At 33.4% G+C, this 18459-nt stretch overlaps 2 protein-coding genes across 2 annotated transcripts in view; both read left to right on the forward strand.

The window, feature by feature from the left end:
• LOC106144083 (cilia- and flagella-associated protein 47-like) overlaps nt 1–3233 on the forward strand; it is a 46995-nt gene extending 43762 nt beyond the window's left edge. The window contains exon 11 of the mRNA XM_026784908.1: nt 3054–3233. Coding sequence (XP_026640709.1) covers nt 3054–3233 — 180 coding nt within the window. The remainder of the gene's footprint in view (nt 1–3053) is intronic.
• A 6427-nt stretch (nt 3234–9660) lies between these two features.
• LOC106144084 (cilia- and flagella-associated protein 47-like) overlaps nt 9661–18459 on the forward strand; it is a 51857-nt gene continuing 43058 nt past the window's right edge. The window contains exons 1-2 of the mRNA XM_013350533.2: nt 9661–9733; nt 14327–14431. Coding sequence (XP_013205987.2) covers nt 9680–9733; nt 14327–14431 — 159 coding nt within the window. The 5' untranslated portion in view covers nt 9661–9679. The remainder of the gene's footprint in view (nt 9734–14326; nt 14432–18459) is intronic.

Consider the following 18459-nt stretch of genomic DNA (forward strand, 5'->3'; position numbering starts at 1 on the left):
AAATTACAAATTCTAATTGGTCTTAACAAATACTCAGTGTCAGATATTATAGGATAAAAGCTGAAGAATCAGAGAAGCAAAGCAACCAGCCACTATTTAGTTCTTACATCTATCAATGCTCAGACTGAAAGGGTGAGATCCTGTCTCTTCCCCCTTATATTCCTCTCTCTGTTCAGCCATATCACGCCTGTCTCTACCTCCCTAGTGCTAGGATTAAAGGCATGTGATCTCAAGTGCAGGGATTATCTTTGTGTGAACTCTGTTTCTCTCCTAAAACAGATTCAATCTCATGTAACCCAGGATGCCTTTGAACTCACAGAGATCGGACTGCCTCTTAAATATGTGTGTTTATGGCTTTTATGGCTAACTAGTGATATATCTCTACACTCTGATCTTCAGGCAAGCTTTATTTGTTAGATTACAAACAAAATATCACTTCTTTCCCTTTTTTTGTCTAAAATAAAAAAGAAGGCTATATCTAACATAAAAATATATAAGTACATTAACTACGTACAATGTATACAGGCAATGAATGCATCAACAATGTCTATCTAGTCCATTTGCATTTGACAAATTCAGAGAAAATACTCCATTATCTAACCAGCTTGTGAGTTCAAAGTCTTGGACCTAATTTACTTACTATCCTAATTTGCATTACCATCTAAAATGATCTTTTGATATCTTTCAACCTTATACACTTTACACCTCTTTAATGAGTTTCTTTTCTGAATCTGATAAACAAGAAAAATGATAACCTATCATTTTTTTAGTCTTCAACTCCCTCAGAGACCAGAGAAGGAAATAATATTAACTGAGTAAGCAAGAAGTGCAAGCAAGCAACTTCTAAAAATGTGAGAAATGACAGAAATAGCTGACTGCTTGGACAGTCACCTAAGGTTCCTCTGCAGTGTTCAGCATCTGTCTTCATCCATCTTCAGCCTAAAATCCTAGAATATTCAACATAGTTTTCTGTCAAGCAGGATTTTTGAAGGGCTGTCACACATTGTCTTGGATGTCCATCATCTTCTTCAAAGTAAATTGTGCTTTCAGGAGCAAAGATGTCTCATTATCACATTAAAAAAAACTATGTTATTAAAACAACTTAAATGCCATATTCTTTAGATCTCTGAAGTGTTTGAAGATAATCTATCTAAAATGTGTATATATGTGTTTGACTTTATAAACATACCTATTGTGACTCCAAGTTCAATTGTAATATTTAACAAATTAATAACCTGTGTTTCTTTATTATCCTAAAGAGTTGGTAATAACTTTCACAGACTAGAAACTTGCATTACATTGTTATATGAGCTGTATAAGAACAATACTTTAAACAACAGTAGAAATATATGTACATTATGTGCTAAACAAATTTATATTATGTTTGTATCAATTTACAAAATTTGTATACAATATACAAATGTCCAATGCAATATAAAATATTTAAAACTAGTACTTGCTTTATAAAAGTAGATTCAATAATCTATCTTTTTATTTTATTATATCTCTCATCTCTGAAAGAATTAGATAATGCTTCTAGATGTACAAGGTAGGAGCTAAGTGTTCAGGTAGGGACAATTCACTATGGATATAGCAAGCATGCTAAGGAGGCACTGTGATATGACTTCCTTGTGGCTTCCATCCTCCCATTCTATGTACCCTTAAGATTTAGTGAACCATAATGTATTATAATTTTCATGTAAAATAAATGCTTACTTGTATTACACAAATTATAGTTCACAAAGAAACTGTAAGTTTAAAAGTAATTTCAAGGTAGGCATATATGTTCATGACTAAAATCCCAGAATTTTGAGAGTAGAAAGAGAAGTATGAGTCCAAGATATTCTGAGATTCAGAGAAAATTGTGAAAACAAACAATTTTACTTTGTGTTCTTGTATTGTTAGTAATGATATGCTCCAAAAGAAATGTTATACCACAAATACTGATATTTTATTCCTCTTCAGACCAGAGTTTGCATATTCAATGTATAGGTTTTAAAATGTGAATAAATCAAACATGACGTCTTTTAATTTTATTGCATTTAGTGTGTGTGTGGGGAGAGAGAGAGAGAGAGAGAGAGAGAGAGAGAGAGAGAGAGAGAGAGAGAGGAGAGAGAGATTGTGCATACGTGTTTACCACAATGTGCTTGTAGAATTGAGAGAACTTGTAGGAAGGAATGGGTTCTCTTTTTCTATATGGGTCTTGGGAACTAAGTTCAGATTGTCAGACTTGGTAGAAATCAATTCAGCATCTTGCTGACCCAGAATTATTTTTAAGAAATAAAATGGAATAAATATAAAAAGTGTCAGAAAGTATAACAGATATTAATAGACTAGGAATCTGCTGTTTGGATTTTATTCTCTGTTTAGTGGGGTTGGGTTTCTTTTTTGTTTCATCTTGAGTGAGGTAATTCAGACCCAGAAAGCATGTTCTTAAACTAACACTGCTTGTTTGTAAGACGTATATGGCTAGTACATGATGACAAATGAGCAGGACCAGTTAATTTTCTTAATTTTTTCTTACTTCAGCTCTAGGCAAAATTGCTAGGCTAGTTTGTGGTTGATGATATTTGTTTCCTGATATACTCTAATTAGTTTTATTTCTTTTATCTCTGGAAACTTCTCAAAATGTTCTATATTAGACTTATAGATTTCATCAGGTTGCCTAGAAAAATCAGTAAAATATACCATTGTGTGATCAATGAGTTATTGCCAGAGGACATACTGGAAAATGGACCTCATGGTAATAAAGCTATTGGAGAAAAATGTATCTAAAATGTAATGTTACAAGTAATTTTTAACTATTTTTTATATTAGATCTCTATGTCTTGCTTGTTATTAAAGCTTTGTTCTGTTATTATTATCAAGATTAATCATGGATAACATATATGAGATTAAAACTTAATAAAGATGAATTCAATAATGTTCCAGGAAAGGAAAAAATAAAACAAATGGCCTTAAGTAATGGTTTTTCTTTTTGTCTCATTCCCAAGAGAAATGATTATGCTGAGAATAGAAGTTGATCGTGTCCTTCTTTTCTTTCATACTCCTAGGAGACTGTCTGCATTGAAATTCCCATCTCCAATACAAAAGATAGAAGTATTCGTATGGATGTGAAATTGACATCCTCTGCTCTTAGTGGACCGGAGGAAATGAGACTGCATCCGTTGAAATGTGTGAATTACATTGTATGGTATTCTCCAGCAGCCACAGGCTATAAAGAAGAAAGGTAGCTTTGGGCTTTTATTGAAATTTGTTGTTGAATGTTTGAAGTTAGAACTATTCTTTAATAATATGTAATACTTAACAATTAATTTTTGTTTGCTTCAGTGCAAAATTACTATTCACTGAAATGTCAAAATAAAACATTCCAACATTTCTCATTTTGCTTTTTTCAAGTTCAGTCTTCCTTAGTGAACTGAGGATGGTTCAAGGGAACTAGGGATTTAACTTTTAATCTTCTTGATAAAATTTCATGTATCTTTTAGATGGAAGAGAGTGGATGGGGCAGGGGCAGAAAGTAAGTAGGGGGAGGGAATGTGAGGAGAGAAAGGAGAGGAAACTGTGGTTGGTGTGTAAAATAAATTTTAAAAATTCTTGACTCCTTTGAGTAATTAACTATAAATTATTTCCTTGCAAGACATAGACAGAATTGCATTAGAAATATTATTGTTTACTGCAAGCATACACATTCATGTAAGTGTGCATGCACACACACGTATATATTAACTGTGTAGTTAGTGTAGTACTATGAATACATTGTCTCAGAGAATGATGACTGTAAAAATCTTTATCTTGATTCCTATCATAGAAGTAACTACTTTTAATTGCAATGAAAGAATAATAAAATAATATATATTTTAGACCTTAAAGGATAAAAATTCATAATAATATAAATCAAGAAAAGAATAGTTCATTACCTTAGCATGGTGGCTCATATTTATAATCCCACCACTCGGGAAACTGGGAGACCTTTGAGTATGAGACAAACCCAGACTACAAAGTGAGTTCTAGACCATCTTGAACCTGGTCTAGAGATACTGTCTCAAAACATTAAAAAATTAAAAAGTTGAACAAGAGGGAAAAGAGCAGAATGGTATAAAAGAAGAAGATGAGAGCAGGTTGTTATTCTTAAAAGACTTGTAATAGATTGTCGTTAAAAATGGGGACTTCTCTCATCTCACTAATGTGACTCTAGGATTTACAAGTACCAATTGAAACTTCATTTTGGGTTTTTTTTGTATGTATAAGGCATACTCTGGGCTTGCATTTGTTACCTGCTTACTCTATTATTATCATCTTGGTATATATTTTAGGTACATAAAATTCTCATAGAGAGAGAAAGGCAAGGCAGACTGATCCGTCCCATTTTATAAATAATGAAATTCTAACATAAAAAGTTAAATGACTTGATTGAAATTATACAAAAAATACAATAAAACTGAGATATTAACACATTGATATATTGCACTTTAGCAAACTATCTTCTGAGGGGGGAATACATTCTGTTTTTAAAGATGTTCTTTAAAACTGCATATTTATGATAGGTTTCACATGAATGTGTACATATAATACAATATATTTGATATAACTGCAGATATAGACCATGATCTTTTCTAACATTGATATTTAAAATACTCATGTAATCAGTTTCCATTAATTCAACAAATATTTGTTAAATCTGTATTAATAACAATATTTCTTTCCTTTAATAAATTCATCTTTCCACCAAAAATTGAAAAATCACAAATACATTAATTATAAGACTGGAATATATAGCACATTAGTGATTAAATACTGCATTTGAAACCAGATAGTACCACCATTTTATGTTTTGCTTTTCCATGTTTATTATACAAACAAGAATGATTGACAAAATTCTCAAAATTTCTCTACAACAGCATTATTTTTCAGCCTGAAATGGGTGAAGAGTTCTGGTATTTACTAAAATTGACAACTGATATTCCCAAAACAAAGGAAATACCAGAAATACATTGTGATCTTGGAAAGTAAGTTCTATTTACTAATTTTGTTATAAAAAAGGGAAAAACTCTTTTGTAAGGCATTTACCCTTTTAAACTACAGAATGAATATACTTATAATGGGAAAACCTGTCAAGAGAAGCAGATCACGATGTAGATAAGAGTTCTGTACAAAAGATGCTTTCAAAGGAGGGAAAGGGACTTTTGCAGTACAGAGTAAGCTCCTGTATTCAGGCATCCAAAATAAAATGGAAAGGGGTGTTCCCTTTTTAATGTAAAGAAGAAATAGTTGGTGGCATCTAATAGTGAGTGAAACTCACTGTACTTAGTTCATTCCTAGTAGATATTAGGGGAGTGAAGTGTTGTTGTACATATATGGCTTAAGCCTAGGAACAAGTTAAGTTCAGGATTAAATAAAAACTGGTAGAAGGATTGTTTGCTCAAAGCAGAGGGTATGCCATGAGGAACTGTGAACATCAGGCCGCTTGGTTAACTCTGTATTCCCTTGAGTGTTCACTCACACTCAGATAGTTAAGATCCTATTCTATGTCTGACAAATTTGATTCTGGTAAACCAAAATAAACTGCAATTACCTTTATATAGTCTAATGGGTAAATAAGCACCTTTTACTAATAGCTCTTCCTCAGCATACAAAAAGTATGTTAAGCATTGCTAAATGTTAGGCCCAAATACCACTACAAATAATTCACTATGAAAAAAAAATTTTTTTTTTGGTTTTTCGAGACAGGGATTCTCTGTGGCTTTGGAGCCTGTCCTGGAACTAGCTCTGTAGACCAGGCTGGTCTCGAACTCACAGAGATCAGCCTGCCTCTGCCTCCCGAGTGCTGGGATTAAAGGAGTGAGCCACTACTGCCCGGCTTTTTAATTTTTTTTCATTATGAAAATTTTAAAAGAGTAATCAGAATAATGAAGAAAGCAGGATATGTAAAGAAGATCTAAGGGCAAAAGTGACAGCATGTGCAGTGCTGCACTCCTTGGTCTTGCAAAGAAATATAGAGCTTAATTCTTACAACTTTGTATGCCTTATAAAGCAAGATAAGTTAAATTTTTTGCTCATTTGCTTATTTTTTTGTAGTCTGGCCTTATTTCATTTTATATTCAATTAAAAATGAAAAATAATATTTTATATTTAAGGTACAGTGCATATTTTCATATATTGTGACAATTAAAAAAATATCCACACATTTTTTCTTTGTGTGTATGTATGTACGTATATATGTCAGCATATTTGGTGAATGTGTATATACATATTTATTCAAGTACACATTTTTGCATGTACAGACCAGATATCAACCTGCAGTATCTCTCTCCACCATATGTTTTCAAATAGTGTTTCTAACTCAACCTGACGCTCACTGATTCAGCTAGGCTTGCCATCTAATGAGCTCCAGAAATCCTCCTACCTCTGCTTCTTCAGGAATGGTATGACAGACACAATACAGTGGGGAATCAACATCAGGTGCCCATGTTTTAAGACCAACACTTTACTGACTGTGAGATATAGCTTAAGATTATTTATTGGTGGGGCTGATCTAATGGGAACTCGCCAAGTCCAGCTAGACTGGGACTGAATGAACATATGATAAAACCAATCTCCCTGAATGTCACTGGCAATGAGGACTGACTGAGAAGCCAAGGACAATGGCACTGGGTTTTTGGTTTTACTGCATGTACTGGCTTTGTGGGAGCCTAGCCTGTTTGGATGCTCACCTTCCTAGACCTGGATGGAGGGGGGAGGACCTTGGACTTCCCACAGGGCAGGGAACCCTGACTGCTCTTTGGACTGGAGAGGGAGGGGGAGAGGAGTGGGGGGAGGGGGAGGGAAATGGGAGGAGATGGAAATTAAAAAAAAATTAAAAAGAAATTATTTATCATCTCTTTATGGTGATAACACTTAAAAAAACTTTTTTTTCCATTTTTGGGATAAAAAAAGTGAAGAATTACTAATCACTCCTAGGCTTTTGAACTCTTGTTGTAGTCTCCATTACCGTATTTAGCCTGAAGCATAAAATTTTCAGGTTCCTTTACTCTCTGTAGACTTGAGGGCATTCTAAGATCAAAAAGTCCAGCAACTGGACATCTCCAGCAAAGAGTCAAGTCAAAGTTGAATTATGAAGACAAAAAAACAACTGGTTTAAAAAATTCTTTTAGAAAAATTGAGTCATGTACTAACCCTTTTTACTTCCCCATAGTATTTCTAAAATCATTTCAGCTTCTGAGTATTTCTCATGTATTAAATTGTTAATATGTATGAGCTGGGAAAATGATTTGGGGAATAGAGAGGCTCTTTATATGAAGACTGATGATCTGACTTCAAACCCCAAGCAAGATACACATTATGGAGACAGAGCATCTACTCCTGTCCGTTGTCCCCTGACTTACACCTAGATGCTGTGTCCATCATTCGTACACAAGTACACACAGATCTTTAATGCAATAAAACTGTAAATGTTAATGTATGAATGCTCTATATAAACATTATAAATATTTATCTGAAATGTTTTGCTTCTTTTTGCAACCATTTTTTCATATTGTACTAGACATGTACGCCTTTTAAAACTTTATTATTGTATGAATGTAGGAGCACTCATGCCATGATATACAAATGAATTTCAGAAGACACTTTCGCACAGTTGATTCTTTCCACCTACACATGGGTTCTGGGAATTAATTCATTTTGTTAGGCTTGCCCCAAAAGCTAAACCACTTGCTTACAAGATTTTTCTCCTTTTTAAATAATCTTGGGATTTTTAAAACATGTTTTTCTAGGTTAGATTAAAAACATTCATGTTTAAGTTAGATTTAAAAACACATGCTTAATTAAAAGTTACACGGCATTGAACGACATTTGGTAGTAAGTTTTAGCGAGTTTAACCTTTATCCTTATCGGTTTTGAAAATTTGTGAGATCGTTCAGTGCATCCAGCTTTCTGTCTCAATAATATTTCTTGTTATGCCTCTGTTTTCAATTATGTTTTAAGATAAATGGACAGTCTTGTAGTAATTTCTGGCTTTCAGTTTCTGAAATCTCCCAATGTTATGTCAGTTCTTTGTTTTCCCTTATTTGTCCTACTGGTTTAAAATTTTCAGTATTATTTTACCCTTTTCCCCAGCATTTGCTATTTTCCAATCTGACAGATTAATTCAGTTTTATCTTCCAGAACTTCTTGAGTTTTTTATATCAAAATCAATAACCCTTTATTGTTATCATAGTGATAACTCTTGAATATATAAACAATTATAATATACAACTTAAGAGACCAGAATTCTGTAGAAAACAGTGAGTTTCAAGATACACATTTAATGGTTCACACCTTTGTATTTAGTTAAAGCAGAGAATGTATATGTGAGGCCATTTCTATTCTGACTTCTGACCTGTTGTTCAGTGTCATTGCATTCACTGCTAGTAGAACAATATACCTTTCTCTCTTTGAAGAAACAGTATTTTTATACAATGAGCTTCATTTATCCCTGGATGGAAACCAGAGGATTCTTTATAGATCCATTCTGTGTATTTTTGAACTAAGACTGATGGATACAGGTCCTAGATTTTATTTCTAGTACCAAAAATTACATTATATCTAGATGTAAATCCACTGTGCAAAAACAATAATTATTCTTTGCAAATTATATTTTAAAATAAGAATACACACATATAGGTTCAGTTTCTTTATATATACATATAACTATGTGTATATAAAGACTTTCATTGCATAATCAACATAGAAAGTATGACAAAGACAGGCATCCATTAAAAACCAATAAGAAAAAACAGAAATATTTGAAAAGTTTTCTTTCTATACTATATTGAGTTATGTGTGTATATATCAATGTTTTAATATACATTCTATATACTTATTAACCAGAAAAATGTTGCATTGAAAATCATGGCTCTGATTTCTTAAAACCTGAATATTCAAATATTTGATAAACATTAGCTTTTAAAGATCTACAGAAATGCCCTAATGTCTTTCTATCAAGAACATTTTTATGTGGTAGTGATCTTTTTTTGCTTAATCAGCATAGAAATTATGTCAAAGATAGGCATACATTAAAAACCAATATGAAAAATCAGAAACATCTGGAAAGTTTTCTTTCTAGACTCGAGCCTAGTTAGACTTGGTACCACACCATATGAAATAATGATCCTACTACAAGAAATTTGTATATTTAATTTTTTTTGAAGTAGATGTTATAGGACACAAATCAGTTTGGATTAAAGGATAACTTTTTCTCATCTTTAGTGTAACAAAGCTTGGTGCATGTTATTTCAAATTGCACTTAATGTCACATTCTGAGTTACTATGAGTACAAAGAGTTCAATGTACACATTTTAGTGTTCCAAAACATTGTTGAGATCATTTGATTAATTTTCCATAGATGACAGATGAGTAGTAGTTTATTATTTCTTCATTGCATAACTTCACTATTAATTCATATTGCCACAAATTTGTTACAAAATCAAACCAGACATTGTTTCCCATAAATGTATGATAATATTATGCACTAACATAACTTGTAAGGTATATCAATTTAGTTGATAATGAAAAAGTTTATGAAATTATCACTGATAAGTTTGTAAATACCAGTAAATTTGCTACTTTTGATTTTCCTCCCAGGAAGATCATTCAGACCCTTCCTTTATATAATCCTACGCAAGAAACATTAGAATTGAAAATGAAGAATAGTAATCCTGAAAATTTTGTCACGGACATTAACAAAAAAACGCCAGTAAGTACATTCAGAAATCCATGAAACTGATCACTACAACAGCATTTCCTACTTATAATTAAGATTCTAGTGCTATATTATCATTAGGATCATTAATAATAATTTAAATTTTTGAAGTTTAAAAAGGGATACTCTAGTCTCATATATTGCAGTCTGTTATTAGACAGTCTCACTATACTAGTTATATTTTATTCATGACCGTTTTATTAATCAGATTTTGTAATAGATTCTGTGTAATATGATTTTATCTTAACAATCATTATCTGTTAACAGAACCCTGAGGATAAGTGTTTCTAATCCTTTGTGAGTATCTGGCCTTGTCACTTTTTACCTTTTCAGATTCTTACACAGTTCTTACTCATCATCTGGTGACATCATTGTTCATTTTGGGGTCATGAAGAATATAACCAAGTTATATAGTCAAAACCATTTTTATCTTTCTACTAAGTTATAAAACAAGAGAAGATGTTTTAACATAAATTTCTATATTTCTAAACCATAGGACACCAATTCCTTGCAGTTAATTTGATCCCATATCCATTCAAGTGAACTTGGAAATGATAATTTAAGGCAGGCACTAGTGTGTGAGTAAAGCTCTAGTCACAGCTGCTTTAAGCCACTCAAGACCTGAGGCAAGAGTCTCAAGGAACTGAGCTGAGGAATGAGAATATAATCTAGGGAAAAATGAAACTATTTCAGAAAATACATAATTACAGTGTTTAATTTTTATCAAAGAACCTTTCCTGGAGCTCTGCTGGCAGATATATTGAAATAAAGGCTTTTACTCTGTAGTTTAATAACTGTTGAACAAATATATATATATATATATTTTACAAATATATATTTTGATGTCTTTATATCTTAATATCTGTCTCTTTGCAACTTCTGGTTGCCAACTAAGAAGTGATTTAGCAGGCTTGGGAGGGCAATATGTGAACATAAAACAAATTGAATTTCATGAACCTGTGAAAAGAGAATTCGAAGTGTGTGGGGAGGGAAGTGAGATTGGATCAAGAGAAAGGAGTGGTGAGTATATCGAAATATACTGTTTGAAATTCTCAATGAATTACTGAAATTTTTCTTAACAAAAGCTAATGGAGGATGAATATAGTCAAAGTACTTGTTAGGATTAACAATACTCTATGCGAAATTAGTGTGTATTTGTGTATATATATACATATATATGCATATTAGCTTTAATTTAATTAGTTCTTAATTTGACAATGAATCAAATTTAAACTCACTGCTTGATATATTAAAAATATATATGAACATATTAATATTTCGAAGTATATTGGCATGTACATATTTGAATGTATCTCTTAAGAGCACATAATCTTTAAGCATATAGAGTTCATTATGTAGTTTTCTTGTACTTTAAATTCCTCATTAAAAAGTAAAGATTTCACATCATATATGTCTTTACTCTTATAGAAGATGCTAATCTTTGGTCCAGAGAAAAGCAAAGGCAATTATTATATGGCACCTGGTATCATTACAGAAACAGACTATTTTATCCTTCATCCATGACTTTTAGACTTCATTGCTTATTAATTTATCAAGTGTTATTTGAATTAAATACGCAGTTATGGCTAATATTATAAATAACCCAAAAGTTATATATGAGGCAATACAATTATAAAGTATATGGACACAGTTAATTAATAGCACATAGATCCAATAACACATGGACAATTATAAAATTATTTTTCAATTCTGAATGATATAACTATGTATATAATTACATATACAAGTGTTCATATATTTGTATATTCATTTTTATTCTTCTCTTTAATTACATAGTATTCATATAACTTTACAAATAATTACTATCATTCATTATTATTCATATTATTTAATATTATTTATATTATTCATTAATATTTTAATAAATAAACATAAATCTATTTTAAGGGCAAATATTTATTTTTTTTCTGTTTTTTTTTATTGAGAAAAGGAAAAAAAACAAGTTTCCGCCTCCTCCCAGCCTCCCATTTCCCTCCCCCTCCTCCCACCCTTCTCCCCCTCCCCTCACTCCTCTCCCCCTCCCTCGCGCCTAGCCAGTTTGGATGTTCACCTTCCAAGATATGGACGGAGGGGGGAGGACCTAAAACTTACCACAGGGCAGGGCACCCTGACTGCTCTTTATTTATTTATTTTTATTTTTCCATTCCAAAATTTCCACTTCCTCCCCTTTTCCCATTCCCCTCCTGCTTCCCGAATCATCCTCCCCTCTCCCCCCTTCACTGCTTGAGAGAGGGCTGGGAACCCTGCCCTGTGGGAAGTCCAAGGCCCTCCCCCCTACATCCAGACCTAGGAAGCTGTGCATCCAAAAGACTAGGGTCTCAAAAAGCCAGTACATGCAGTAAAAACAAGTCCCAGTGCCTTTATCAATGGCTTCTCAGTCAGCCCCCATTGTCAGCCACAGAGAGTCGGGTTTGATCACATTCCCCTTCAGTCCTGGTGAGCTCCCATTAGAACAGGCACACTACCTCAGTGGGTGTACCAACCCCTCGTGGTCCTGACTTCCTTGCTCGTCTTCTCCCTCCTTCTGCCCTTCAACTGGACCTTGGGAGCTCAGTCCTTGCTCTGATGAGGGTCTCTGTCTCTATCTCCATCCCTTGCCAGACGAAGATTCTATGGTGATATTCGAGATAATCATCAGTGTAATAGTGGGGCAAGGCCAGTTCAGGCACCCTCTGCTCTACTGCCCAAGGACCTATCTGGGGACATCCCAGACATGGACACCTGGGATCCCCTCTACAGCCAAGTCTCTTGCCAACCCTAAAATGGCTCCCTTAATGTAGATATCTTCTACCCTTCTCCTATATCAGCCCTTCCTCCATCTCCATTCTCCCAGTCCCCCAAACTCTCCCCAGTCTTTCCCTTCTCCCTTCCCTCTCCCCCTCACCTCTTCCTCCAACCCCAACCCCACCCTCACCCCTACCCCCACCCCTATGCTCCCAACTTTTGCCTGGCAATCTTGTTTGCTTCCAATTTCCAAAAAAATCTATATATGATTTTCTTTGGGTTTACCTTGTTAATTGGCTTCTCTAGGCTTGTGAACTATAAGCTTAATGTCCTTTGTTTATGGCTAGAGTCTACTAATTAGTGAGTACATACCATATTCATCTCTTTCGGTCTGGGTTATCTCACTCAGGATAGTGTTTTCTATTTTCATCCATTTGCATGCAAAATTCAAGATGTCATTTTTTTTACCACTGAGTAGAACTCTAATGTGTATATGTGCCACACCTTCTTTATCAATTCTTCTATTGAGGGGCACATAGGTTGTTTCCAGGTTCTGACTATTAGAAATAGTGCTGCTATGAACATTTTTGAACAAATGCTTTTATAGTATGATTTGGCATCTCTGGGGTATATTCCCAAGAGTGATATTGCTGGATCCTGAGGTAGGCTGATTCCCAATTTCCTGAGAAACCGCCACACTGATTTCCAAAGTGGTTGCTGTTTATTACATTTTCTAATATAAAAGAGAATTTAAAACAATATAATTAGCAGTCCTATACCTTTAACTTTAACCTTTGCTTCAAAAATTAACAATCTGCACATAAGCTTTGTATTTTTCTTGTCTCTCCATTCTATTTCTTCATATCATTTCAATGTAAATGCTTGATAAGATTATATTTTAGTAGCCTGTAAACTTCCACAATCATCTTGAATCCATGTGAATTTAAAAGTTTACCTAACTGTGCTGATTACTCTTTTGGCACCATGACAAGTGCTAGAGTCATCAACTGGGTTGATGACTTTTGTTACTCTTTTGCATCTTTTATTTAAAAATAATGTATATTAAATTTGTTTTTGTGTTTCATGACTATTGGATACCAAATATTTTATGTTACAAGGATTGACTGTTTCTATTGGATTTTAATTTTTCTTTGTTGTGTTTGAAGATAATTTGTGAAAATATTTACTTTAAAATTATTTTTTCGAGCATTATGACTCTATCAGCTATTCTGTATCCGTTGGTATTAAATATTGTAATATTCCCAGCATAGTACTTTGATCATATAATACTCAAGAGTATTTTGATGAAATCTGAAACTCATACTACAGACCACCAACTAGTACCATGAATATGTATATAACAAGATGAAGTGAAAAAATGGTATGAAAAGAACTTGACTTAACACTGATGTTTAAAACAAATGATATTCATTTCTTTTAACATTGACAAATTTATGAGTTAGGTTCTTATAGAAATTTGGCCTGTTCCATAGAATATTAAAAAGCTATAGATTCCTAAGTAAAGTATGTGTGTACATAATTAGGAAGCTTAAATAAGCACTTATGATTAATTTTTTAGTGTTGTTGCACAGTGAATAAGTCTTGCATGGTCATTGTCTGAAGAAAACCTATGGCCTGAGAACTAACATGACAAATCGTGTTCATCACATCCCCTGTAATCAATATTTGAATAGTGGTTATACAAAAGCAGATAATGTGTACAACTCTTCACTTTTATCATACAAGGATCAGCTTTTCATACACCTACCTCACAAAAATTTCACCTCAAAAAATATATTAATTCTTGTTTTTCTTGTGTTTTTTTTTTTCTAATTCACGCAGTTGGTCCTGCTACCTCGCTCTACCACAGAGATATCTGTTTACTTTCATCCATCTGGACTGGGGCGAGATGGTCATGAAACTTGTATTAACTTCTATTGCACTCAGGTATGATCAGTATGTTCTCAGATGAAGTGGAATCTACATAGATAAGTGCTGTCCATGCAGTTAATAACTTTTGCAATTAAAATGTTTTCATTGCAAAACATTTAAGTAAGTGTTTTAAAATATGGTAGTATAGAGTACTGATCTGTAAACAGCTAAATAAGATATGTTGTTGTCTTTAAGCCTAGAAACTGAGCAATATGTTCTTTCTTAAGTATAAGATAAAGTGAAACAAGAACATGCTCATCTTAAACATTTCCTAAATCAGCTGAACAATGGTCTTTATTTTAATCCCTCTGAGTACCCACTCTCTACCTGCTGAAAATTTCCATTCTTAAATGGTTACATCTGAACCAATAATTATCTCTTCAACTACTAAGTCCAGACCTTCTCACCGTTCCAATGTTTCTCTTTAACTTTGTGCCTTCTTTTTTTGCCCTTTTTAATCCCCAAATGATTCACATCTTTTTAACAAATTCATCAAGTTGACATCATTTGCAAGTAAAATCAGTTAGTTCATAAAACTTTAATAATGAACTTTTGTGTGAACAGTAGATATTATGTGTACCCAAGGATATAAAAAATTCACTTTAAAATAAGCTTTAATTTTTTTGAAGCCTAAATATTTGAAGTAACTCTTCACCTTTATGGAAAATGTTATAATGATTTATATTTGTTTCTGAATTTTTAATTGATTATATTTACATGACCTGACATGCACAACAGAGTAGCTAAATAATCTAAAATTACCTAACGTCAGGACTAGTCAGACAAATCTTAACTATTTCCAAAATGTAGCCCATACTGAGAGAAATGGCTGTGGTTAATTAGCTGTCATTTGCTTCTGGTTTACATTCATAAGAACACCGTGTGTCTTAAAAATCTCACTTGCACTATAATTGGCAGAATCCCAAGATTCTAATACCAGCCTTAAATATCTTAAATTTTTTTCTCATTCAATGAGTCACGTGTTTTATTTTTTGTTAATTAATTAATTAATTTACTTATTTATTTATTTATTAAAGATTTCTGTCTCTTCCCCGCCATTGCCTCCTATTTCCCTCCCCCTCCCCCAAGCAAGTCCCCCTCTCTTGTCCTCCCAAAGAGCAATCAGGGTTTCCTGCCCTGTGGGAAGTCCAAGGACCACCCACCTCCATCCAGGTCTGGTAAGGTGAGCATCCAAACTGCCTAGGCTCCCACAAAGCCAGTATGTGCAGTAGGATCAAAAACCCATTGCCATTGTTCTTGAGTTCTCAGTAGTCCTCATTGTCTGCTATGTTCAGCGAGTCCTTTTATCCCATGCTTTTTCAGACCCAGGCCAGCTGGCCTTGGTGAGTTCCCAATAGAACATCCCCATTGTCTCAGTGTGTGGGCGCAAATATCTTAAATTTATTATGCTACTAGAACCATAAAGAAAATTTACATAGTCACATCACAGAAGAAGGGCAACAATTGTAAACAGAAATTATGGTAATTAAACTTTCCTTTGCTCTTGTTATAAAATCTGTTTCTTGGTTCTCAAATGTTTTATATTTGTTTTCTAGCAGTGTTCCTCATTTGTTTTATTATTTATTTTATAACTCGTTTCCTCTAAAGATCAGACAGCAAAAACGTTTTTAAAAATACATAATTGCTAAAATCCCAGGGTGAATCTGTCCTTGAAAACTACTTATTTATGAAATTCACTCCCTGAATCTAGGGAATATTTTAAACTATCCTAGGACAACTATTAGATATGTGTTCCTTAAAGACAAGATATGGTTTATTATATACATCACCTGAGGAAATATGAAATATTACCTTCTTTGGAGGGATTAGCTAAATCCCAGTGATTTAGAACAGTCAGATCTTCTTTTTCAATCAATCATGTAAAATCAACTTCAGACATAAAAAGACAAGGAACTTAAATGACACCTGAAGATTATAGTAAAACAATCATTTTTGGATACAGATAAAATTGGAGATAGCAAGTACAGGGCCTGCTTAGGCTACATAGTGAGACTGTGTCTCATAAAACAGGTTGAAGATGTAGATCGGGGAAGTGTGCTTTCTAAGCATGGATTAGGCCCTATCATCCCTTGTACCTCCAAAAAGATGTGATACTAGAAAAAAGCATTAAGAAAGTATATTAAAATATATATATTTTAAAAAAACAGTATACAGATATAACTTGCATTTAAGCGTGTCCATTAAGAGACAGTTGTTTTATATATTTCCTGTTACCACTTACACTATCTTGAATTAACTGTAAACCAATTTTTCTTCTTTTTGTTGGAATATTAATCTTGGAAACATTAATATAATTTGTGAGATGAATAAGTAGGACATTTACTTATTGTTTTTTCTTAATGACCACTTTTTATTTGTAATATCAACAATGATTTTTTTCTTTTATTGAAAATTGTTTTTTTTTCTCAAATACTATATATCCTGATTATGGTTTCTCCTCCTTCTAGTCTTCCAAGTATGTCCTTACATTCCATCTGAATCTATCCCCTTTCTGTCTTTCATTACAAAATAAACAGATTTCTAAGAGAGAATAAAAAATTAAAATAAAATAAGATGAAACTAGTACATAATAGACAAAATATATAATCAGAAAGGAGAGCTCCCCCAAAAAAGAAACAAGAAATAGATGTATACTACAGATAGATAGATAGATAGATAGATAGATAGATAGATAGATAGATGAGAAAAATAGATAATTTAAAAAAATAAAAGCACATTATAAGACATGAAACCTCCAAAAATATCATTAAGTCCATCTGTTGGCCATCTACTGTTAAGCATGAAGCTTTCAAAAGAAGACCCCCTTGGATAAAACTAAATTTTCATTTGCAAGTGTCAATATATTGAAGATGTCTTCTAGTTTAAGGATGGGCACTTGGGTCAACTTCACTTTTCATCTGTGAAGATCTGTATAGGCCCTGTACATGCTGCCTCGTTTTTTCTGAGTTCATATGTGCTCCTGTTGATTTAAAGGGCCTTGCTTTTGGTGTCCTCTATCCTCTCTGGCTCTTATGAACTTTTTTGTCTTATCTTCTTTATAGTTCCCTGACCTCTCAGGGGAGGGATTTGATGGAGACATCCCATTTAAGTCTGTGTCTTTCAAGATCTTTTTGTTTTCCTTGCATATTGTCTGACTATATGTCTCTATATTTATTCTCACCTGCTGCAGGAGGATGCTTCTCTCACAATAGCTAAACAAGGCACTAATCTATGAGTATATCAGAATGTCATTAGGAGTCATTTTATTTCTACTTTTTTGGATGTTTGTTTCTTGCTTGTTTGTTTGTTTGCTTGTTTGTTTAGAACGGTAGTATATCTTACAGACAGGGCACTATTGTAGGTCAAAAGGTTTGTGGTTAAGTTATTGTTTACATTTTTCTTATGGTATTTTACAGAGTACCTTACTTCAGGCAAAACACTGGTACACAGGGATGAAGGCTCTATGTAGGCAACAGCTCAGCTTTTCTATATTCAGTGAGTTATGTAGGATTTGTCATCAGTTTGTGGAGGAACAATATATAGTCTTGGCAGCATCCTGATATTAGAAACTTTATTTGTTGATAAGAAATGGCCATTGGGACTCTGTCTCTACTATTTTTGACAATTTCATTTAGATGGCATTTATATATGTATATAATTTAGGAATATTCTACTTCATCGGTCTCATACAACTCCAAAGCACATTAATTTTAGCTATCTCTCCCCTCATTCCCTCCATCTTCACTTTATTTCCTCATTCTATTATCCCCATTGATGTGGATTGTCCTTCTGTATATGTGTTGGTTTTATTGAATAAAACTGTCCAGTCAGTGACTTACATGAGTATAGCCAGGCAGGAAATCTGACTGGAGACTTCAGCACTCCTCTCTCACCAATGGACAGGTCAATCAGACAGAAACCTAACAGAGAATTAAGAGAATTAATGGAGGTAAAAAAGACAGGCACCTACTCAGAGTAAAGAAATGGGAAAACGTTTATCAAGCAAATGGACCTAAGAAACAAGCAGGTGTGGCCATACTAAT

The sequence above is a fragment of the Microtus ochrogaster genome, chromosome X (assembly GCF_000317375.1).
Source record: "Microtus ochrogaster isolate Prairie Vole_2 chromosome X, MicOch1.0, whole genome shotgun sequence".
Lineage (NCBI taxonomy): Eukaryota > Metazoa > Chordata > Mammalia > Rodentia > Cricetidae > Microtus > Microtus ochrogaster.